The following is a 25,100-nucleotide window of genomic DNA, read 5'->3' on the forward strand; positions in this document are numbered from 1 at the left end:
ATTAACCTAAAAAAATAACCTAATGATCAACCTAAGCACATGATGATGACACTTGACATAATCAAAGGAAGAAATCGAAAAAGAATAAGTGAATTACACTTGTCATGTGATAAATGTTTTAGATTGATGTGTTACGTTGATATATAATGAAGAGGGAGTTTTGTGTAATCATTTGAAAACTAAAAAATTCGTACTGTGATTTGAATTTAACACAATGTGTTTTGAATTTTTCTTTTTAGAAAAAAACATTGTATTATATTCATATCATATTGTGTTTGAACATTTTTTTTATTTTCACGCGATATTTAAAACTTAACACAATGTGTTTTTAGATAACACAATAAAAACACATTGTGTTTTCAAAAAATATAATTAATACACATTGTGTTAAATTCTGATTACAATGTGTTTTAGCCGGTATCTAGCACCAAATATATATATACTAGTCATAATACCTGTACAATGTACGGTAGATATATAGATTGTATCATAAAGAAATTCGAATATGCCGCGTACATGATTCATGAGTATGAAATATATTGTGGTTAAAGTAAACCAATGATCGAAGCTAAATTATAATAAAACTCAAATTTTTAGAGTCTTCATGTTAATAACTTATTATATGTAATATAAGTAATAGGAATTGAAGAATTGAAAAGGAAAAAAAAACAATTTTATTAGTGAAAAAACAGTCAATCAAATAAGGTTATAATGTTTTTTGTATTTATAAGCCAAGAGTTAGAGTTTAATTCTAAGTCTAATAAGCAAATTGAATCCATATACAATTAAAAGAGCTAACTTAATAAAATAAATTAATTAAAAAGACACGTGTCGCTCAAGGATTACGCCACGTGTCGTTTAAAAAATATCTTAATCCTGTTTTAGTTTATTGGTAGATCTCGTGCAAATAGATCCAATGTACATGTAGCTCATTGTTAGGTATAACTTAACTAACCAAATTACCTTCCATTTCTACTCCCCTCTACCCTCATCCCCAATGTTTTAGGCCTCCTTTGTTTTTCCATGTGATTAGTCCTCCAATTTGTACATGTATATCACCTTTTTAGTCTTTTACACATTTCAAAAGAAAAGAGAAAAACCATATATATGATCATCTTCAATGGCAAATCATATACGAAAATCATCTAGGAAAGAAGCTTTAACTTATTTATATCTTCTCATATACATTGCACTCTCTAGCGGGCAAATTTTTTTTAATAAGGTTTTTTTTTTTGTATATTTACTTTTACCGTATTGAGACATGCTGGATGCAATGTATTTGATGCAATATATGTTATGATCCCTTTCCCTTAGTGTTTGATTTAGAAAATGTTGTTGGGGTATCAACTTATTATATGATCATATGAGATGTTACAGAATCCTGCATGAATTTTAAATTTCCTGAACAAACTTCTTGGTATTTCATTCTATCTGAGCACAACGTAGTAGTAACTAATTGAATACATATTGAAAGTTTCTTCATAATGTTCTTGATTGGAATTTGGCCATGTGAATTGATCATGAAATATGACAAATGCTTGTATGTCATTTTGATTTCATGTACATGGTTATGTTTGTAATTTATTTAGTGTGCTAAATCTTTCTCTTTGTTATACGTGAAAACAATTGGGATGAAGTGGGTTTTGTCATCAAAAGAGATTAACTTTCCGGATCCACTTGGCCTAAAGCTACTTCACATGGTGTTCTCTTCTGTGTTAGTGTGTTATGTTTTGTACTCACCAAAGTCACCAAGGTAAAATCTCTCTAAGAATAGTCTAGCCATATACTCATCTTGTTGCTTCAACGTATCCATAAAGCTAATCTGCATTTTCTGCCAGAGTTTGGAAGTTGAACAAGGAATGACTTTGGAAATGTGAGCAACAGAAGACAAAAACTGTAAATTCATTCTATCAAAAACATGCTTATTAACACGGTAACGTCTTTACACGCAGATACACTGCATTAGTTTTCCCTATTAATTGGTGTGATGTTTGCAGTGACACTATAGCTTGGAAATACTGCATACCTCTATATATCAGTGTCGTTTGCCCAAATGTTGAAAGCCATCAGTATGTACATTGACTCTGGATGTTGAAATATGGGATTAGTGCACGGAAGTGTGATAAAAATTACCCGTTTGACCCATTTGCTTATGATCAGGCAAATGGGTCGAACAAGTTGTGAAGTGTAAAGCATAGAAAGACACCAAAAGTATACTTTTAATGCATAAAACCTTCTAAGTCACTTTCTTTAACAAGATTTATTCTTATTGGGCAATGGGCATACTTATGTAACCATACCTTGGATGTGCGTATGTGACAAACTTGACTCATTTACTTATAAATGGGTAAATGGGTCGATCACTCGATCTGGTCAAAAGTAGCTACAAGCATATTTACAATGCATAAAAAATTCTGAGACATATTATTTAGCAAGTTATATTGCTACTAAAATGCCACAATATGTAGCTATACATAGGAGAGTAACTATTCACAGGAACAACTAATTCATTTGGACATAACGTATTTTGGTCAACTCGGCCTGACTTGACAAGTCCCCCAACTAGTCAAAATTTTTCTACCTCTAAAATTTGTGCACCAATTAATGAACCATACACTTAGAAACTTTTGCCTTTTATCTATAGTGCCAGTTGTGGTGTTCATTCTTGGCGTGGCTGCTGGTCTTGAAGCAATGAGCTGTAGCATGCTGCTCATAATGTCAGTGATAAGCGTTGGAGTACTTGTTGCTTCATATGGAGAAATTAACATCAATTGGATTGGTGTTGTTTACCAAATGTCGTCGGTGAAGCTTCAAGGCTTATTTTCATGGAGATTTTGGTCAAACGAAAGGGTGTTAAGTTAAACCCGATATCCATGATGTATTACGTTAGTCCTTGCAGGCATGTATCTTATCATTTTACGCTACCAAATCTGCTCTTTTTTGTTCATTGCCATCATGTTATGTTTATCTTCAGATAATTTCATTTATGTCCATGTGAGCAGAATCTTGGTTCGCTGTGCAGCGCTATATGCTTGTTTGTTCCATGGATCTTCCTGGAGATGCCAAAGATGGAGTCATGGAGCTTTCAACCTTTTGTGCTTACACTCAACTCTTTATGTATTTTTGCTCTCAATTTGTCAGTTTTTCTTGTCATACAACATACAAGTGCATTAACCATTCGTGTTGCTGGGGTCGTTAAAGATTGGGTGGCCATGTTGCTGTCAGCAGTTCTCTTTGCTGACCCAAAGCTCTCCAGGATCAATCTCTTCGGTTTTGCCATAAGGTAATCATCACGTACATATATAGGTGGCAATTTGAAACTATTTACTATGAGCTGTTAGTTTTGGACGTTGTTCTATCTAAAACGGGTCAGATAAGAATATAGTTACGTGTTTGAAGTCGTTTAAATTGAGTATTCACATTATCATTTTTTTAGAAATTATTTCTGTGACCCAAACCCAATCCGGACTATTTTTACAAGTATTGAGAAGAACTTCTTTTTGAACCCACTATTAGCCCGTTTTGACATAATACCCAATTTTGCCAGCTTTCAATTACAATGAGGTGGTTTGGAAACAATGAATACTAACATGCCAATATTGATGCAGCCATTGCTGGTGTAGCTGCATACAACAACTACAAGTTAAAGAAGGAAACTTGTGAAGAAGCTTATGATACTCCCAAGCTTATGATACTCCCCAAAATCATTTTCTGTTTAATAGATTGGATCTCAGAAACATGCAAATATGCAATCAACCCCATTCAGTGTCAAAAGAGATGCATATTGTGAAGTGTAAAGCATAGCAAGAAATGGTTGAAAATACAACAAAATACAAGTCATTATGATTCTAAGTACGACAATCTTTATTTAAAGGCAACTCAGAAAGACACATTTAAGTGTTTATTGTATGCTTTAAGTTTTAATCATCAAATCCAAATCTCTGTCTCAAGTACTTAACAAAGTCAACGACCTTTGGCAACTCGGGAAGAGTCTTAGACACACTCTCTTTATTCTGGATGCATCTTTTAGCCCAAGCAAACAACTTTGGGCACTCTTGTTCAAAGCTGAAGTTCCCATAGGTTTCATAGGCTTGAGACCATGAATAAAATGGGATGAAAGATACATCAACGTAGCCGAAACTGTCACCTCCAAAGTAAGGTTTGTCTCCAAGCTCTCCCTCGAGCAGCTTCAGGAAATCTATGAACTCTTTCCTGGATGCCTCCTGTTCTTCCCCTTTTGTGGTGTAGACTTTCCTCCCAGTTGGGTATAGCTGCATTAGCATACGCAAAGTTATACAAAAGATTAATGGATATATCTCACATTTAGAATCCAAAATATTCATCCTTGATCATGTGACTTCAAGAAGCTGTAAATACAATATTTGTAAAAACATGACTTGTTTGACAGAACGTCGCCAAGATGGCCTAGCAGTAAGGGATCATGAAGGTCTCAAAAGAGACCCGGGTCTGAACCTCACTAGGTAAACATCTTGGAATGGCAAGTAAAAAAGTCTAGAAAAGTGCACTAGGATACTAATTAAACTGCATACATCATAACCAAATGATCGATTTCCCCGAAGAAAATACAACAACAGAGCACAAGACTTCTTGCTAGGTGTCCTCACAAAGAGGTATCAAGTTCAAAAAACACTTGGTAATCATCTTAGGCCCTGTACATATGAGTCAACTACTCGTCTTTCTCGTTTAACCTGAATGGGGAAAACCTCAAAAGAAAGAAACTTGATATAGAAATTAAACTCTAAAGGGACACCCATTTGCGGCTTCAATTTCTTTGATTTAAAGAAACTTGATACAGAAATTCATTACGAGAGAACATCATTCAGCCAAAATAGAAAAAAATCAATATAGATTTCCCATACTAGTTTACATAAATTAGGGCACAGATCCGATTACCTGACTCATAAATTAGTCAAAACACACTTTCAGTCAAATCCCAAATATCTCAAATTCAAAATCTTGAAAGATCAAGAAAAGTCAAAGTTTACCTTGTTGTCAATAAAGTCAACCCAAAATCTTGCAGTAGCTCTAGCATAAGGATCAGAAGGAAGCAGAGGAGCTTTATCATTCCAAACTTCATCAATATATTCAACAATGATTCTAGACTCACAAATGGGCTTGCCTTTGTGGATCAAAACTGGGATTTTCTTGTTAACAGGATTCATGTCCAAAAGAAGCTGACTTTTGTTCCGTAAATTCTCGTCTCTGTATTCATAAGGAACACCCTTTTCAGCTAGAGCTATCCTGGCCCTCTGACCATACAGGCTTGGCCAGAAGTCTAGTAGGATCACCTCTTGTCCTGTCATTCTCTCTTTTGGTATTTTGGTGATGTGTTTGTGTATGTATATAGAGTGTCAGAGGAATTGACTATTATGTGCTGGAAGTCACTAATGTGTTTATTTTCTCCATTGTTCAGACCCGTCCAATAGATGGTAGTCTCAAAATTTTTAATTAAAGCTAAAAAATTAGAATTCAAATATATTAAATAGATATACCAAAATCAACTTGAAAATTTGCTAGCTGAATAGCCACCTCATCGGTCAAAATACTCCAAAACTTATCCGCCTAAAGAAGAAACATATGAAAATTAACTCCATATAAATATTGATTCTAGTTTATCTCATTTTTTTCAACTTTAGTTAAATAAAAAATTTACAGTTTCTTATATTCTAAAAGTGTAAACTATATAAAAGTATAATTAATTATTTTTAAATTGGGTTAAAGTGTAAATTGGTGATGAAAAATCAAAAAGTATAAGTTAATTATTTTAAATTGGGTTAAAGTGTAACTTGGTGATGGGAAACCAAAAAGTATAAATTAATTGTTTTAAAGGGGTTAAAGTGTAAATTGGTGATGGAAAACCAAAAAGTGTAAATTAATTTAGATTAATATTAAAAAATTAGAAGATTAATAAGAAGGGAGGATTAGACTCAAAGAGGTAGATTAGAAGTGTCAAATGTACCCTCAACCCCCTCTTTTAATTATATTAATAGATTTTTTTTTATATATATTTTTGGGAAATTTAATCATTTCGTAACATGGTATTCCGTATTTTATATTTGATAGGGTTAGTGCTTTTGTCCCAAATTTCATTAGGATTATATCAAACTAGTCAAATTTTATAAAATTTTCATAAAATAACCAACAAAATCGCAATAAACTGACAAAATCGTAATGAGATCTACAAAATCGCAATGAGAACTTCAAAATCGCAATGAGATTCTGCAGGAATCTCATAGAGATTTTGCAGAAGAATCGCATTGCGGTTCTAAGAATCTCGTTACATTTCTTCATAATTTCATTACGTTTTCATTAATCTTATTGCGATTTTGATGTTCTTATGGCGATTTTGTCAGTTTATTATGATTTTGTTGGCTATTTTATGAAAATAAAAATAAACTTGGCTAATCTGGTATAATCGTAATAAAATTCAAGTTATTTTCTCATATCACAAATGCATAAATGTTAATTTATCTCTATTCTTTTTAGTGTTTATTTTAATGAATGTCATAAAAAGAGATCAACATCCCATATTCCTTTGGCCTAATAACCATCTCCAAGGCAGTATAGTGAATAGCATCGTAATATCTTTACAAGAGATTTCAAGTTCAAATCTCGTGGATACAAACAATGTGGAGGTGGCTGAGAAAAGGTTGGAAAACAAGCACTGGTTAAAGAAAAGGTTGGAAACAACCACGGGTTAAGCTGCATACATTCAGAAAACCACCTCTGTTCACCCGGCCCGTTTGTTCTTTGGGCCTAATGCTACTTCATATAGTGATCACCTTTGTGTTGCTTCTTGTACTCAACAAAGTTACCAACGTAAATTCACTCTCATAATATAGAGATCTGTGAATCTCGCTCTGTAATAACAAGTCATGTTTTCTGTCATATTATGAACATCTAAAACATCGAAATGACTTGTGAATTGTGAGCATTATATTGATGAAACAGTAAAAAGTCATTTTATCAACATGCATGGTAAATTCATGACATACAGATACACCATATATATTGTCCCAATGAATGTAAAAAAAAAAAATACATGTTTTTTAATGTGAGCGCGCAGCAAACAATGCATCTGGAAATACAACTTAGAATTGTGAATTCTTAGTGCAACAGTCTTTATTACAATCAAGTATTTTCGGTTCATATGTTGTTGTAAGTTCTAGTCTTCAATTCCAAATTTCTTTCTCATGTATTGAACAAAGCCAAAGATCTTTGACAGTTCGGGAAGAGTGTTGGACACGCTCTCTTTGTTCTGAATGCATCTCTTAGCCCAAGCCATAAATTTCGGGCATTCTTGTTCAAAGTTGAACTTTCCATAGTGTTCAAAAGCTTGAAACCATGAATAAAATGGGATCAAAGATACATCAAGGTAGCCAAAACTTTCACCTCCAAAGTAAGGTTTTTCTCCAAGCTCTCCTTCTAGCAATTTAAGGCAATCTATGAACTCTTTTCTTGACGCTTCATGTTCTTCCCCTTTTAACGTGCACAAATTCCTCCCTATTTGGTATATCTTATATATCACATACACAAAGATAGAAAAAAGTTTTCATTCAATATAAACTAGTCACATTACTAACATGTTAATATAACTAAAAAAAAACAGGCCTTCAGAGACTGAAAAATCAGTCGTTGTTGATTCAGTTACTACAGCTTAGTCGTATAAAGTACCATCCTATAAAAAATAGGAAAATCAGTCGTTATTTTTCAGTCTCTGAAGGCCTGTATTTTTTGTAGTAGAAAAGAATACAACCAAAAACCATGGAAAGACAAATTACCTTTTTGGTGCTAAAATCGGCCCAAAATCTAGCATTAGCTTTAGCATAGGGATCAGAAGGAAGCAAAGGAGCTTTATCATTCCAAACTTCATCAATATATTCAACAATATTGCTAGACTCACATATGGGGTTGTCATTGTGGATTAAAACTGGGATTTGCTTATGAACCGGGTTTGAATCCAATAGAAGTTGGCTCTTGTTCCTCAAATCTTCTTCTATGTATTGATAAGGAATACCCTTTTCAGCAAGAGCTATCTTGACCCTCATACCATACACACTTGTCCAGTAATCCAGTAGAAGCACTTGGTCTTGTTTTGCCAATATTGTTGGGTTGTTGTTGTTGGCCATATTCACTGTGTGTTTGTTTAGGTGTTGATGGAGGATGACTGATGATGGTTTGTTTGTTGTGGTGTGTGGATATATCATATGTGGACGTATGAAAATCCCCATGTTACTATGATTTTGTCTTTGTGATTTAACTAGTTTGATATATGCTGGGTTTTTTTTTTCTTTTAACTTTTTTAATTTTTATTACTACCTACATTTAACTATTACGAGTACTATATGTATGTAAACAAATAATGTATACAGTTAGTGAGACTTTATTTCTAATCATGATAAATTTTTGTAGATCATTTCTAAATTTGGTAATGAGACTAAGAATGAATAAAAAATGTATACATTTCATATCAAAAGCTCACCTCCTAAATTGAATGATAAGTATACAACTACTTAATGCACCTTAAATGCAGCCCTAAGGGTTGCGTTTAGCAAAACCCATGAGACTAAATTTTAGATTCTATAATATCAAATCCAAGTATTGGCTATATATGGATGATTAAAGTTAATTATGGTATTATTATTTTTAAGATATTGGTATCGTTAGTGTTATTGTTACTGCTAAATTTTAGATTCTATAATATCGAAAAGCCGGCATTGTCAATACCATTTTTCTTAGTTTTACAAACTTTCAACAAAAATTCCCATAAACAGTACCATATGACTCAAAAATCTTCTCATCCAAACAAATTTTTCGTTATTATTAGTGTTAATGATACAGTTTCGGTTGGTTTTGGGTTCTAGTCAAGTTTGGGTTTGGGTTTGGGTTTGGGTTTGGTTTTGGTTTTGGTTTTGGCCTTATTTTTCGATGAAATGTTTTCGGCTTGGTTTTTTCTTTCCGGCTAAGATTTCATCTTTCCGGCCTAGTTTTCGGTCCCCTCCCACCCCACCAAAACCAGGATAATTACGTACGTGGTAATTACTTGACGGAGTCTAATTAACTGATGTTAAAGCTGGACCAACCATGAGGTCAATAGGGACCAACGTAACTTGATGGAGTCAATTTAATCACGTAACGTTGATGGGGTCTGCTATTTAATCACGTTCATCGATCATTTTTTCTTTTTAGAAATAAATAAAAGTAGCATACCGACAGTAATCCTGCTATATGTTAAACAACAGCATCCCCCAAATTAAATGTATGTTGACTTTTTCATCGAGTTGAGATCGAGTTGCTTTTTTTTATATCGAAATATGACTTCAGAAAACTTTTCCGTATAATGGTGACATTTAGCGCAAGATGGGACATTACTACTCCATTACTCGATCATCTATATATATATTTAGAGCAACCCAATTTGCCATTCATTAATTTGTTCATGTCCATTACCCAAAACAAATACTAATCATCAACAATTAAAATGGCAAGCTGTCATATTGTGTTATTCCCTTTCACAGCTTACGGCCACACGATTCCTATGGCGGACATGGCGGTTCTCTTCGCCTCCCGTGGCCTACAAACCACCATCATCGTCACCCCATCCACCGCTCATCGCTTCTCCAAATCTGTCCACAAAACCATCAACTGCCGTCACCAAATCACTCTCCATATCATCGACTACTGCAAAGACATGATGGAAGAACATGCTTCACAACCTGCAGGACCCGATGTGTCTAACGAAAACATATCAGCTTTCTTTGAATCCATTTCAATGCTTCAACAACCATTTGAGAACTTCATTCAAGAATCCCAACCAAATTGTATCATTTCCGACATGTTCTATCCATGGACTACTAAAATCGCAGCCAAATATAACATCCCTAGAATTGTTTTCAACGGAAGCGGATACTTTTCGTTATGTGTAACCGACTCCATTCGACTTCATCATCACTACGATCCTTCCAAATCCGTTTCAGAACAACGGTTTTTAGTCCCTCACCTTCCACATGAGATCATGCTATCAAAAAAACAACTACCTCATTTAGAAGGAGAACATTTTAGAGAATTTTTAAAGGTATTGATTCAAGCTATGGAAGCAGAAGTGGTTAGTTATGGAGTGATTATGAACAGCTTTTACGAGCTAGAACCCGATTACGTTCGTCATTATCGTCAAGTCATGAAGAGACGTACATGGCATGTTGGCCCGGTGTCGTTATGTGGCAATAGTTATACTAGTTTTGAAAGAGGGATGAAAGCAGATATTGATGAGCATGAATGTTTGAAATGGTTGAAGTCAAAGACACGTGATTCGGTTGTTTACGTTTGTTTTGGAACGATGGTGACAGTTTCGACCTCTCAGCTTCACGAGATCGCTACGGGGCTCGAAGCATGCAATCAAGATTTCATTTGGGTTATAAATAAGAAGGATCAACAAATTACGTTGATACTCGAAGAATTTGAGGCGAGAATGAAAGCCAAAGAAAAGGGGTTGGTAATAAAAGGTTGGGCACCGCAAAAGTTGATTCTTGACCATGAATCCGTAGGAGGGTTCGTGACGCATTGTGGGTGGAACTCGGTGCTAGAAGGTGTTTGTGCTGGGGTGGCAATGGTGGCATGGCCTGTCATGGCGGAGCAATTCTATAACGCGAAACTAGTGACAGATGTGTTGAAAATTGGGGTTTCGATTAGTGATGATTTGGAGTGGAGTGCGGCTTCAAGATGTGAAGGCGTGACAAGAGACGCGATCGAGAAAGCTCTGGCGATGGTAATGGTGGCGGATGGAGGCGAAGATATGAGAATTCGAGCTCGGGTGCTCAAAGAGAAGGCGAAATCAGCTGTTCAAGAAGGGGGGTCATCATACTCGAGTTTAACTGGTTTCATAGAAGAAATAATGAAAGCATGCGAATAAACAAGTGCAAAATTAAGCATTTTACTCTAAACAAAGGTCTACAATTTCATCTTTACTTCTTTCATGTCGAAAGTGTTTTCCTGGAAACAACTTCTTTAGAAGATAGAAGTTTAGTTGTTTACGATTCATTTCTCCATAAACACGGTATTGGGTCCCATATACACTGGCGTAACCAGACACAAAAATGACCGGTAGCACAATTTTTTTCCCACTAGTTTTGTATCGGCATAAAGTAACGATAATAATGGTAACGACTAAATTGTTACAACTTTTAGCGTTTTTTAATGATTTTTGGCTATTTATAATGGATTTTTAAGTTTTTTTTGGCATTTTTAGTAGTTTTAATTATCATTTTGTTGTACAGATACATTTTTATAAGTTTTATTGATAGAAAAATGTTTCAAAAGTTTAAAGTTGGACACATTGACCGGTATCCTATATTTATTTGACCCGTAGCACCAATAAAAAATACATCATTTTTTGAAAAATTTGTACTACATGAATTTAACGGACCCGTAGCCCCGGCTACCCCTAACTTCAATGTGGTTCCACCCCAGCCCATATCTAAAACAGGGAATCAAAGCGACATGTTACTTTAAAAGTAATAAAAGCACACAAATTCGATCTACTTACATCAAGATGTTTAACAAAGGGGTAATCAATGTTACGAAGTCTGAGTATTGCATTATTGTTGTTGTTACTATTACAACAGTATGTATTATTCATGTATTAGTATAGTGGCTGCAATTTAAAATGTCTTATGCGTATGATAACTTTGGATAACTGTAACTTATCATAATAAATGTCTATAATAAAAACCAACTAAGATTTTAAAGGTTGTGTGTTGACAACTTAGTAAAAAAATATTCAAATTATGAAATCGATCAGTAAAAAATTTGCACGTGGCAGCTCATATGAGTTACCACGTATTTGATATTACCACTGACGGAACCACATAGTAAAGAGGAATAGCACGAGCTATGAGTCCGCTATATTTTTGTAGTTACTTTTTTGAAAAATGTTATCACAAAAAATCCTAAAAGTCTAAACGTTATCATAACTTTACGTCGATATGAGGACAATGAAATATATTTGTGCTACATATCACATTCGATTCTGGTTCTGCCACTGTCATATCACATGATTTAGACAATTTATTAAGTTGTCAACTTACAATATCCAAAAACCTTAGTACATTTATATTATAAATATTTGGTCATATTTAATTTCTATTTAGAGTAATTAACCCAACATAAAACTAAGAGCATGGAAAAAGCTTTTAGAGACATAAAAGTCGAGTGTTCTGAATGGGTATTAATTAAGTTGGGTAATAAAAAGAGGTTTCGACCGGAATCAATGGCTTAGAGAACCAAAGAAAAACATAATGAGGGAATTGGTTTGATAATGGGCCATGGATGAGCAAGTGGGCTGAATATGATTGTACACGTGGCTAGTGTTATGACATTGCTGTAGCGTTTTGTTTTCTTCGTCTTTATTGTTAGGTATAAATCTGTTTGCTTAACGAGTCACACGGGTATGCATTAACACGTTACCGAGTCACATGCCATGGTTTTTGATACAGGGCTAGATTTGGCTGGAGCACAAAAAACTACGTTTATTGAGTTCAGTGGTTGAACCAGAAAAAAAAAGTGACCGGTAACACAAGTTTTTTCTCATTAATTTTATGTTGGCATAAAGTCACGATAAGAATGATAACGACTAAATTGTTACGACTTTTAGTATTTTTTTAAAATGATTTTTGGCTATTTATAATGGATTTTAAACTTTTTTTGGCACTTTCAATAGTTTTTATTTGTCATTTACTTGTACAGATACATTTTTATAAGTTTGATTAATTGAAAAATGCTTTAAAAGTTTAAAGTTGGTTACATTGACCGGTATCCCATATTTATTTAAACCGTAACATCAATAAAAAAAACATCATTTTTCAAAAAAATTGAACTACATAAATTTAACGGATCCGTAGTCCGGGCTACCCTTTAGCACTATGTGGTTCCGTCCCTGATTGAGTTTGTTGACTTGGTGATTAAACACGTTTTGGTTAATTAGCCAGCATGATAATATGGAGTTTGTAAGACCATACGGTATGAGGCTTCCTCCCTTCCTTTTTCCCCCCAAAACGCGACCAGGACGCGGGCCACATGGCCTTGATGGGTGTTTCCGATGCCAAAGATGTCTTCCACGGTTAGGCAAAACCGTTGACCATCAAAGCCCCTTTTTTCCTTCCCAAGGCTTTCTAGCCGTTTACCACTCATTCCCAATAAAAAAAAATAATATTTTAAAAATAATTACTTTTCACCTCTTTTTAAACCCCATTTTCACCTCACAACTCTTACAACACTTTCTTTATCTTCTCTTTTTTCTATACTTTCTTATCATTTTTATAAAAAATAACCATGTATCCCAACAATTTAAACTATGGATTTCCAAGATCAAACACCCAAGCTCCACCCGATGTTAACGACCTAAACGTCTTGAATAGTCCCGGGGTTATAAGGTACGTGACTCAAATGCAACAAATGCCGATCCAATCGATGCCCGATATGTTCGGTTTGGGGCAAACTCAACCCGTTCCACAATTCTATAATAGTCCACAACAAATGTTTGGTACACTTTTATTTACTTATATTTTTTTTACAATTTATTTTATTATATACTTAAATACTTTTTTGTACACTTTTATATACTTATATAATTTTTTACACCTTCATTTAGAACGACAAAGAATGGTCGAGACTCCATCACCCACACCACACTCGCGGGATATTGAAATAGTACAAGAGACCCAAGTACAAGAAGAGCAAGTCGGTCCATCACAAAAAAAAAACGAAATCATAAAAAGAAAGGACCCGACGAAACGAAGGAAAAGTATTACGGCGGCAACTAGTAGTTTTTTAAAATTGTCTAAGTTTTTATGTCTTTTTAAAATTATGTTCTTCTTTAGTTTAATATTGTGTTCTATTAGTTTATGTTATTTTGTTGTTTATGTAATGGATTTTACGGAATTTTATTTACTTTATGTTATTTTAAAAGTATAGTAACAAGCATATAATTTAAAGTATAGTAAGAAGTATATAAATAAAAGTTTATAAAAAAAATATAAAATAAAAAAAATCAATCATTTGGTCAAAGACACATGGCAAAAGATGCCCCATTATGTTGAAATACCTCATACCACCATTTTTATTGGAATGTTCATTTACTTAGTTGGAGCTACATGTCAAAAGACCCCATCCTAAAAAACCCTCATACCATTTAGTCTAAGTGTCTTATATATGTGGAGTTCATGTGAAGTTTGTTTGATGTATACTACTTCCATTTAAAACGTCTTAATTTGACATTTTGATATTTTTTTCTTTCAAATTTTAAATTTGTTTGATATTTATCCACCTTTTCAGAGAGATAGTGGGTCATGTTTCACAGGAGTTTTTTTTTAGCTATTTTTTATCTCATATTCATTTACTCATGTTTGAAACTTTGAACAGCTCTTTGATGTATATGTAAGGCTTGGTGTAATCGCAATACGTATTTTCTATGTTTTTTCAAGGTTAACAAAATTTTACCTTACTCAAAACAAAACCAAAATAAAAAATTCCATACCATTCAATAGATTAGATTTGTAGGGGAGGAATATTGTGGTGTTTTCCAAAAGTCCAAAGTAGGGATGACAAAAAAACCCGTACTCGATGAAAAAATTCGAAACCCGACTTTTTTGAGCCGGGTTAGGGTCCGGATATGCGGGTCTAGGGTCGGGTATTAAGATAATTTTAAATTTTATTTGGGTTCGGGTTTGGGGACAGATGAAAACCCGTATACCCGAAACCTGCCCCAAACCCGTATACCCGACCCGAATAATAATAATAATAATAATAATAATAATAGAAGGCTTAAGGTTAAATAATATAGTTGATTTCATTATCGAAGATTTTTGCTCTTTTTTTATGCTGTAGTGTTTTAAATTATATAATCTAATACAGTAATGTTAATTAGTAGCGAATTTCAGTACGCCTTTATGACACTACAAATAAGTATACAAATCGTTTCACAGCTAAGATGGTATTTAAGAGAGGCTATCAACTTATTGGATTACTTTATAGATGTTCCTTGTTTAGATGAGTATTAGTTTAAGTTTAAATACTTATATTTAATTTTATCATTTACAAAATAATAATAATAACGGATCCCCGTTTATTCGTGGGAAAACAAGTTAGCCCACGGTTAGTTACTAAACGGGGACCGTCGGGTCCGGAACGGAGATTTTTAATCGGGTCCGGGATTAGCAAAATCCGGACCATACCCGGCCCGTTGTCATCCTTAGTCCATAGCAGGTATACGTGTGTAAAAATAAGAATGAGAGTAGATTAACTTCCCGTTAAAAAATAAATTCTAACAGGTATGCGACCATAAAATGTGGAAATAGAGACACATTGTCAAACTCTAAGCATAGAAATTAGAATTACATACGAAAATAACACTACTATTGTTAGTACAGCAATCTTTATTCTAAGAAAAAAACATGCGAGTAATATTTCTCCATCGCTGTGAGTTCTAGTCATCGATTCCAAATATTTTCCTCATCCTCCGAACAAAAGCCAAGATCTCCTGCATATCAGGAAGAGTGTTAGACACACTCTCCTTGTTCTTAATGCATCTTTTGGCCCAATTCATCAGTTTTGGGCATTCTTGTTCAAAGTCGATTTTCCCATAGGTTTCATACGCTTGAAACCATGAATAAAATGGGATTAAAGACACATCAAGGTACCCGAAATTGTCACCTCCAAAGTAGGGCTTGTCGCCAAGCTCTCCTTCAAGCAATTTAAGGCAATCTATGAATTCGTTCTTAGATGCTTCGTGTTCTTCACCTTTTAACGTGCACAAATTCCTCCCAATTTGGTATAACTGCATTTTTCATACGCAAAGAATTACATAGTTACATAACCTAAGGTCCTAAGTCCTAACATTTCCCTGTTTATGGCAATAATATAAATTCTCACAATTAGAATTCGGTATGGTCATTTACTTTCCTGCATTTTTGTAAAAAAAATAAAAAAGACTTTCATGTTGACTCTTTATGATGACCGACTAATTGACGATCCAACAACTTTGTAATTTAGTCTAACCAAACTAAAAGATTTAATAAAAAAATATTTTTTTCTTTTGTAACTTTAGTCTTGAGAAAGGCATGTGATTTATACAACTAGTCAAAATGTATAGTACTACTGTATGAGTCAAATTGGTAAATCTGACTTAAAAATTTAGTCAAATCTAGTCAACACACACTTTCAAATGATTTGTAAAATAAACATTCAACAAAATAAACTTTTATACATAAAAGTCAAGAAAAGTCAAAGGTACCTTGGTGTCAATAAAGTTAGCCCAAAACCTAGCAGAAGCTTTAGCATAAGAATCAGAAGGAAACAAAGGAGCTTTATCATTCCAAACTTCATCAATATATTCAACAATTATGCTAGACTCACAAATGGGCTTCCCTTTGTGGATTAAAATGGGGATTTTCTTGTGAACAGGGTTCATGTCCAAAAGAAGCTGACTTTTGTTCCTTAAATCTTGTTCACTGTATTCATAAGGAATACCCTTTTCAGCAAGTGCAATCCTGACCCTCATACCAAACATGCTTGCCCAATAATCTAATAGAATCACTTCTTCTTGTTGTTTCTCCATTCTTGGTTTTATTTGACTATGTGTTTGTGCTTTGTGTGGGTAGAGGTGTCTAGAATCTAGAACTTGAGATTATATAGATAGATATGTATGCAATTCTTCGATATTTTTGTGGGGATGAGTTTTACATATATCGAGAATCATCTTGTACAACTATGTGGGGTAGGTTGGTAAATTTGTAAAAAGAGATTTTAAATAATAATGATAAATCAACTTAATTTGTATCTAAAATATGACTAATTGTAAGAGGATAACATGTCAAAAAATTAGGAGGCAAGATTAGGAAAGAGAATTAGTATAATCCACATGTTAAATTCTTAAGGTTTTAAGTGTATCTTTAAGCAGACCAATTAGGTTGATTAATCATTTTTCTGGATTTAATATATTACAGTGAAAGCAACATGGTTTGGATCAGTAGTAAACCCCTTCACTTTGAAGACAAAAGTCATAAGTTTGATCGTCATCCCATGCAAAGGTTAGAGGGTCTTTTCTACTATTTAGGTAAACTTTGAACACAACTCTCTACTTAAGTAGATGTAAGATTTGTCTACATTTTAACTTCTTCATATATCATCAAGGTATTAGGAGCTTAAAACGCGCATAAGATATACCTGAGGAGTTTCTTTCTTTTTAATATATTACAGTGATTGACGGAATTAGATAGGATTGCAACAGAATGTTCGATAAAGATTTCATGAATTCGTTCGTTAGAAAGTTTGTTGCCCAAATTTATTCTTGCTTAGTTAGATGAATAAAAGAAAAAAAAAGGTTTATCTACTCTTTTTTTTCCCGGTAAAGTTAGTTTCTGGAAAATGTTTATTTATTTACTTAAATCAATAAATATCAATCTTGTTTATTCACTTTGTTTTTTAACATTTTGATCTTTGTTCGTGAATATTTTTTTATATATGCTTATTTGTTTATTTATGTTTGTTTAGTTGTATATTTAATTTTATTTTATTTGTAATATATTTAATATATATTTATATTTTGAAAAAATAAATAAAATGTAAATACTCTTTAATTTCTAAAGTTTGCTAACTCTTACTTTTGTAACACTAAATTTGATTTATAATACTATTAATTATATAGTATTGTTTATTTGTGATCGTCTGTTTGCGTGCGTTTGTTTTCTTCATTAATACAAACGAACAGAAATGAACAATCATGGTTTCTTAATGAATGAACTTGAACACAATTTGTGTTAGTTACTACGTGAAGAAAAGTTTGTTCGACTTGTTTACAGCCGTAAATCCAGCATCGAATACCAATTTACAAAACATCAATATTTGATATACTTTTCTCTGGATTTAAAGAAAGTTTTGGGTTTTTTTTCATGAAATTTAATTTTAAAAAAATCATGTGATCCACACGCACTTTTAGTTAATTTCCAAAAAAAAAATATCTAAAAGCAATGTGTATTAACGGACTGGAAGTATTCAGTTCTAACCTTGATTTATTCAAAGTTACACGTCAAAAAGTTTAACTCAAACTTGTTATCTCGTAACCTGAATATATGATTCTTATGACCTGATTAATACATACATCTAACACGTTGATAAATCGATAAGTTAGTTTGGATCAAACACTATATATGTTTTCAAGTTAAGTGGGTTTAAGACCAACTTATTTTTATACGAGTATTATTCTCCAATTTTATAGTTTTTAGTAAACAAAGAAAATAATACAAATATGTTTTTTTTTTTTTTTAAGTATTGAAACAACCTGATTGCATGAAGTATTTATAAACTTGTTATATAAAAACACTAATTTTCGAGACCATCCATATAGCTATACTAGGGGATGAACAAAAAATCCTTAATGTCGATCCTCTTCTTGAAAAGTGGTATTGAATGGTAAATATTTGGGACCATAACTGATACCCATTTCATTCTATTTGTTCGCGTGATTTGGGACTGCAGTATTGGGAAATGGTTCCAGGAAGTGGTTACGAGTGGAGATTGAGACCGAGATCGCTCCCATATATTGAAGAATTTCATGATTGGTATTGTCGGTACGAGGACTACTCGTACAGTTGTACGAGAGGAAAGAGTCCCAGGCCCTTCTCTAATGGCTACTATTAACTTATTCGGCACTAATTAAGTTAATTAATTGGAAAGGCTAAGTAATAATGTAAAATATAAGAAAGAGAACTCGTATTTATTTCCACCAATTAAGCCTTATTGATTAACTCAATAAAATAGCTACTATATAGGTGTTGGCAGAAAATGAATACTAATGTGTTGTTGTTGACGGAAAATGACTTTGAATCTCACCAAACATGAGAATGGTGAAAAATATAGACAATTATTGTCAAATCGTAAGCAAAGCAAATAAACAATCTTAATTAATTTCCAGATAGACAAATCTACGTATCTTCTAATGAGTGTTTGGTACAATGGAATGGAAAGAGTGGAAATGGAAAGAGAAACATTTCTCATGTTTGGTTGTAATGGAGAATGGGAAAGAAAATCGAGAATAGCGAATCGATTTCATTCTCTCAATTCTCTATGAAATGTAGAGAATTGATGGGAATGGAAATTTTTAAATTTTTTTGTTTTTGTTTTAGTGATGTTATATGTATTAAATTCGATTATTATTTAAAATTTAGTATTTTTTATATATTCATTCTCTGCTTGTACCAAACGACGTAATCGATTGTCTTTCCAAATACTCATTCTTTTTCCCACTATATTCATTCTTTATTACATTTCCATTCTCTTTGATTCACTCCTACCAAACACCCTAAGTTCTAACCATACGCCGCAAGTTCTAGTCATGGATTCCAAATCTATTCCTCATGATTTGAACAAAGCAAATATGAAATACAACAAGAGATACAATTAAAATTAAATACAGCTTAAATCTTATTGATTATAAGTGAAACATATATAGATAATCACTTAGAAAACACAACCAAGTGTTTGTACTTAATTTTTATCCCCAAAGCGAAAATACCACCACATATATATCTCTCTATTATTGTCACAAGTTCTAATCATCTAGTCCATATCTTTTCCTAATTTGTTGAACAATGGCAAAGACCTTTTCATGGTCAGGAAGAGTGTTAGAAACACTTTCCTTGTTTTGAATGCACCTTTTAGCCCAAACAATCAGTTTCGGGCATTCTTGTTCGATTTTGATCTTCCCATAGGTTTCATAAGCTTGAAACCACGAGTAAAACGGGATTAAAGATAAATCAAGGTACCCGAAACTTTCACCTCCAAAGTAAGGCTTGTCTCCAAGCTCTTCTTCCAACAATTTATAGCAATCTATGAACTCTTTCCTTGACGCTTCATGTTCTTCGCCTTTTGTAGTGTAAAGCTTCCTCCCAGCTTGGTATAGCTTCAATATTCCCGTACCAAAATTTATACAAAAGGTTTTATAATAATATTTCGTCTTATTTTAAATGTCGACTTAAACTGGAGTTACAGTCAAATTTGAAAAAAAAAACCTTTAAAACGGAACAAAATGTATATGTTTATGTATTGATTGATAGACCAAAAGTAAAAGGAATGTAAAAATTATTACCTTGTTGTTGATAAAGTCGGCCCAAAACTTGGCACGAGCTTTGCAATAAGAGTCAGAAGGAAACAACGGAGGTTTATCATTCCAAACTTCATCAATATATTCGACGATGATGCTAGACTCACATATGGGTTTGCCGTTGTGGATGAGAACCGGGACCTTTTTGTGAATCGGGTTCATGTCCAAAAGAAGCTGGCTTTTGGTTTTGAGCAGATCCTCTTCACGATACTCGTATGAAATACCCTTTTCTGCAAGAGCGATCCTGACTCTCATGCCAAACATGCTTACCCAATAATCAAGTAGAACCAGTTCTTTTTTCTCCATTATTATTTGGTGATATTCACTATTTTGTGCAAGTGTGAAGTGTGTATATATACACATCGTGAATCTCGCGGATTAGGCGATATAGCCAATAATTATGGCTCTTTTAATTAATTATATAATTTTGACCCATTAGCATTTGTTTTGTATCAAAAATGTTATTTATGAAATCAAAGAATAGCAAATGTACAAATGATGAACTCCAAAACATTTTCAAAAGTGTCACTATTAATCTATTATTATGCTAAACTTTCCGCCCATTAGCATCTTTTTTCTTCCTAGGATACGCTACAAAATACAAATAAACATTGAGAAACATAACAAATTTACAAGCATCCCGATTAAGCGTATCAAAACTGGACCAACAACACGTCAACACTTTCTTAGGTCATTATTACCACACACTTGTACCGACATGTTTCAAAATGTATCTAAATACACACAAATAATCATAAAAGTATATATGTATCCAACTACAATTGAAATATATCTATATTAATCATAGTATCTATCCAACTATAATTGTGTTCATTATATGAATTTAACCTTTTAAGTTTCTAACATTGTCAATACCCGGCCAATAAAAACTTAAATATCGATAACATGGCCATATACTACATAAACATGGATATATCGGTTGGACAAAATAATAAGTTATGTACATAAAGTGAACACGAACAATTGGTTACATATATATTACTATACGTGTATAGATTATTACATTCGCAAGCCATTACCTTTATACGGAGTATTTCCTCCTCATTTTAAGTAATCTAATTTGACTTTCAAAGTATTTTTCTTTAAACTTTGACAGTAGTATTTTTTTATTGTGTTATATAATATTTGATATAAAATATATGAACGGATTGTATTTTTAATGTACTTTTCAATTATATAAATTTTATCAACTATTATAAAATATATACATACAATAATGTTTACTGTCTGAATAAAAAAAACTGACTTTAAAAGTCAACTATGACAATTAAAATGAGATATAAAGAATAATATATATATATATATATATATATATATATTTAGTAGTATATATAATAAAAAGCAACAAGGTTGGATCAAAGTGGTTAACACCCTTGCCTCTGGAGACAGGATCATGGGGTCTATCCTCATCCTTTGCAAGGTTGGAGGTCATTTTTTATCTTTAGATAAAACTTGGAAGCAGCCTCTCTACACTGTCGTGGTAGGTAAGGTTGTCTACATCTTAACCTACCCCATACACTGTCGAGGTATTGGGACCCAAAACCCGTAAAAAACGACATTGGGCGTTACTTACTTATAATAGTATATATAATAAACTTTGATGGCCTTGTGTACGTAGTTGTACATCAACGGCCCTTAAGAACGTACCTTGATGAGTTGATGTTGATAAAGGCAGCCCAAAACTTGGCACGAGCTTTGCCATAAGAGCCAGAAGGATACAAACGAGCTTTATCGCTCCAAACTTGTCTGAAGTATATCCTCTTCATGATACTCGTGTGAAATACCCTTTTCTGCAAGAGATATCGTCCATCATCCCAAAAATGCTCGGCCAAGAATCTAGTTAAACCACATCTTGTTTCCCTCATTGTAAATTTGTGATATACCGATATTCAATATGCAGTGCAAGTGTGAGTATATATGAAAGGAAAAAATTCTAAGAATAGGATTATTTTCAAAAATATGGCTAAAACTAGGATGACTTACTTTTACCGGATAGTCAACATAAAAATGCAATATGGGTATGTTTATTCGAACTTTTCTTATTTGAGTTTACGACAATTATCCTCTTCTTGTGGGTCAACCTTATTTTTTACTCCATTTAAGGTTTATATGTAATTTTTCAAAAATTATTACTATTCTTCCCAATTTTGGTTTCTAAATGTCAAATGAACAACTATTTAGCTTCATAAAAGATCAAATATGTGTTGGTTGTTTGTTCTTGAGTGCAGATAAAGTCATAGAACTTCAAAGATTAATGGCTCTTTATTTTAATAAAGTGAACCTCAAAGTACATCAACAAAAAGGTCAATTCACTGAAGTGATGTAGATTTAAAGATTTATCTTACTAAACAAGATAAAGCAAGGGTCATTCTTCCTATGTAAACAACAAGAAGGTAAAATGTAATCCATAGAACATACATATAATAAATGAGGGCTTTTAGCTTCTCAAATAATCAGCCGCCCAAAAACTATTTAGTTTTTAAAAATCAAGGGCAAAGAAAGTTAAAGATGGTTTTAAGTACATTTGAAATGGTATGACAGAGTTCTAAGCCGTATGAAATGATATGTATATTCTTTTTGTTTCGTAGATATTTCTTGCCACAGACCTTTCTTTATTTTCTTATAATTCAAAATGCGTCTTTTTTACATTATCGATCAAATAGTCGAATTTTGTCAGATTGTTTGCATCTGCCTTAATACTCTTTTTAGCCTGTATAATACTTGGTGCTGAGCATTGCCAGAGGTGATATGCCCACATGTTCTATACTTATTATTATATTATTGTGAAATTTCATTAAAATATATAACTAAATCGTTTTATATTGAAAAGTTGGATGTGTTGTTTGAGTATATGGGTGTTAAGGATTTATTTGCAAAATTGGTTGATTACTTTCATTTATAAGGGTTGTGGCTGCAAGTTTTGTATCAGATTACAAGTTGGGTGTTTTTACCAAGTTTTGATTAGATTAGCCACTATAATGATGGTTTTATAGTATGTCAGGTCTTGGCTATCTATGGAATAGTTTTATGATACAAGTAATCTTCTACACTTTCTAAATTGAAATTACATAAAACATTGGAGAGGTACAAAAAATTAGTTTACATCAATAACATTAGCTTTTTAAGTAAATTGTTTGAGAGGTATGTAATATACATCAATAACATTGTTTTAACTTTAATAGCGGGTGTTAATAATGTTGGTGAAGTGAAATATGAGAAGGTTTTTTATGACGATGATGTTGGGTAGGAAATGGAGATAGAGATTTTTCACCAAAAAGCTTCAATAACAGTTGGGTTTCACCATCAACCTCAACTTCGGTGCTGAGCGTCGCCAAAGGTGATATATCCACATGTTCTATGCTTATTTTATATTCTTGTGAAATTTCATAAAAATATAAAGCTAAATTGTTTTATTTTGAAAAGTTGGTCGTGTTGTTTGAGTATATGGGCGTGAAGGATTTATTTGCAAAATTGGTTGATTATTTTCATTTATAAGGTCGGGTTGTGGCTGCAAGTTTAGTATTGGATTACAAGTTGGGTGTTTTTACTAAGTTTTGATTAGATTATGCCACTATAATGATGGTTTTTAGTGTATTAAGTCTTGGCTATCTATGGAATAATTTTATGTTCGAACTTGTCATAGATTACAAGACCAATCTAACATGACTTAGTTGGGTTGACCCAGATAAAATTTCTTTCCTCGATTTTCGATCCTCACTTTTTTACATAAGTGTGTCAAAATCCATTTGCGTTTTTTTAGAGATTTTTGATGTGTATTTGTTTTCTTCAAATGAATATGGGGTGCTGCGTTTTGTGCACAAACTGAACAATCTTGGAAACCGACTATTGTATAATTGTTTTTTTATGCAGCAATACCTATTGGAGGTTCCTGACTTCCCTTTGTTTTCCAGAACCGAGTGTGTACCTCCCAGTGGTATTGTACGATTTTAATAGAGTAAATTTTTTTGTTTTAATTTACAGAAGCTGCATAATAGGGAGTTCACTTGTAGGTAGCTGCAAGGACTGGTGTATACATTTTGAATTATTTGTTTATATCTTTTATAGTTGTTATGGAATTTTTGTTGTACAGTGCTAATTGGGAGGACATTATCAGGTTTTGGTTTGCTTGTATATTCTATGTGAATGGCCTAATTGGGAAGGCAGTAGTAACGCTTGGTTTTACGTATAAAGCATCTGAGTAAGTTATCAGTCTTGATAGCTATAACTTGGGTTAAAAGGGTGCACCATAACTTGGGTCATTTGGGATTGCTATGGACTGAGAAGCAAGAAAGAAGATACACGACTCATTTGATGATGAGAAGGAACAAGTTTTTGAAGAAGAAGATGACTTTTTCTGAAGGCGAGTATGAAAATTTACCTTCGGATGATCATGTAGACTCAAATCAAAGGTATCTACAGCCTTTTGTTCTTTCTGTTGTTGTTTGGGGTATTTGAAAAGTGCAGCATAGCTGAATTTTTAGCGTTATATTAGGTATGTAAGGATTGTTAGTAAGCACATGGTTGACATATACATTTTAGTCGTGGTTCTTAAGAGGCTAAGAAGACTTATACATAGCTTCAATGTCTCACCGGTTGGGTTCGGGCTTATGGGAATTAGAAGTCTTATTGAATGACTTTATTTTTGTAAATGATTCCTTGATAGATTGTAGAATCTGTGATGTAGACTTGATTCAACTTCAAGCATGTTAAAATATCTTAGTGGAATATGAGATCGTTCATAGTTTTTTTAGTGAACCGTCACGATAACTATCTCATTAATCAGCTTTGTCATGGTCATCTCTCTCACATATACATAAAAAAAAAGAGTAAATGCATTGATAATAGAGATTGATGTATTCAGTAATACTCAGTGGGGTTTATATATGCTGTCTAACATGCTTGAAAA

General features: G+C 33.0%; 5 protein-coding genes, 1 long non-coding RNA gene and 1 pseudogene across 9 annotated transcripts; 3 read left to right on the plus strand and 4 right to left on the minus strand.

Moving 5' to 3' along the window:
• Positions 1-1,120: 1,120 nt before the first annotated feature.
• On the plus strand, positions 1,121-3,790 carry LOC122597493 (annotated as a pseudogene).
• A 53-nt stretch (positions 3,791-3,843) lies between these two features.
• LOC122596155 (probable glutathione S-transferase) lies at positions 3,844-5,379 on the minus strand. Its single transcript, XM_043768685.1, has 2 exons — positions 5,007-5,379; positions 3,844-4,271 (listed from the first exon to the last, which is right to left on the minus strand). Exons 1-2 carry the CDS (start codon positions 5,322-5,324, stop codon positions 3,921-3,923), a joined length of 669 nt encoding a protein of 222 aa, XP_043624620.1. The 5' UTR covers positions 5,325-5,379; the 3' UTR covers positions 3,844-3,920.
• A 1,603-nt stretch (positions 5,380-6,982) lies between these two features.
• On the minus strand, positions 6,983-8,271 carry LOC122595300 (probable glutathione S-transferase). Its single transcript, XM_043767642.1, has 2 exons — positions 7,803-8,271; positions 6,983-7,537 (listed from the first exon to the last, which is right to left on the minus strand). Exons 1-2 carry the CDS (start codon positions 8,250-8,252, stop codon positions 7,187-7,189), a joined length of 801 nt encoding a protein of 266 aa, XP_043623577.1. The 5' UTR covers positions 8,253-8,271; the 3' UTR covers positions 6,983-7,186.
• Positions 8,272-9,306: 1,035 nt separating this feature from the next.
• Positions 9,307-11,259, plus strand: LOC122596578 (scopoletin glucosyltransferase-like). Its single transcript, XM_043769187.1, has one exon. It carries the CDS (start codon positions 9,503-9,505, stop codon positions 10,928-10,930), a length of 1,428 nt encoding a protein of 475 aa, XP_043625122.1. The 5' UTR covers positions 9,307-9,502; the 3' UTR covers positions 10,931-11,259.
• A 4,130-nt stretch (positions 11,260-15,389) lies between these two features.
• Positions 15,390-16,714, minus strand: LOC122596035 (probable glutathione S-transferase). 2 transcript variants are annotated; one of them, XM_043768535.1, is made up of 3 exons: positions 16,307-16,714; positions 15,727-15,850; positions 15,390-15,553 (listed from the first exon to the last, which is right to left on the minus strand). In XM_043768535.1, the coding sequence occupies exons 1-3, from the start codon at positions 16,628-16,630 to the stop codon at positions 15,504-15,506; spliced, it is 498 nt and encodes a 165-aa protein (XP_043624470.1). In that variant the 5' UTR covers positions 16,631-16,714; the 3' UTR covers positions 15,390-15,503. The 2 variants fall into 2 exon arrangements, with proteins under 2 accessions (XP_043624470.1, XP_043624469.1); XM_043768534.1 differs by having other exon boundaries at positions 15,390-15,850.
• Positions 16,715-19,470: 2,756 nt separating this feature from the next.
• On the minus strand, positions 19,471-20,530 carry LOC122595579 (probable glutathione S-transferase). Its single transcript, XM_043767963.1, has 2 exons — positions 20,159-20,530; positions 19,471-19,972 (listed from the first exon to the last, which is right to left on the minus strand). Exons 1-2 carry the CDS (start codon positions 20,477-20,479, stop codon positions 19,622-19,624), a joined length of 672 nt encoding a protein of 223 aa, XP_043623898.1. The 5' UTR covers positions 20,480-20,530; the 3' UTR covers positions 19,471-19,621.
• A 1,897-nt stretch (positions 20,531-22,427) lies between these two features.
• Positions 22,428-24,854, plus strand: LOC122598656. Of its 3 annotated transcripts, none has more exons than XR_006323679.1 (3): positions 22,428-22,587; positions 23,442-23,531; positions 24,176-24,854. It is a non-coding gene; the product is annotated as an uncharacterized LOC122598656 (long non-coding RNA). The 3 variants fall into 3 exon arrangements; XR_006323678.1 differs by having other exon boundaries at positions 24,285-24,854; XR_006323680.1 differs by having other exon boundaries at positions 24,309-24,854.
• The last annotated feature ends 246 nt before the right edge of the window (positions 24,855-25,100 follow it).

The sequence above is a fragment of the Erigeron canadensis genome, chromosome 4, assembly GCF_010389155.1.
Source record: "Erigeron canadensis isolate Cc75 chromosome 4, C_canadensis_v1, whole genome shotgun sequence".
Taxonomy (NCBI): Eukaryota; Viridiplantae; Streptophyta; class Magnoliopsida; order Asterales; family Asteraceae; genus Erigeron; species Erigeron canadensis.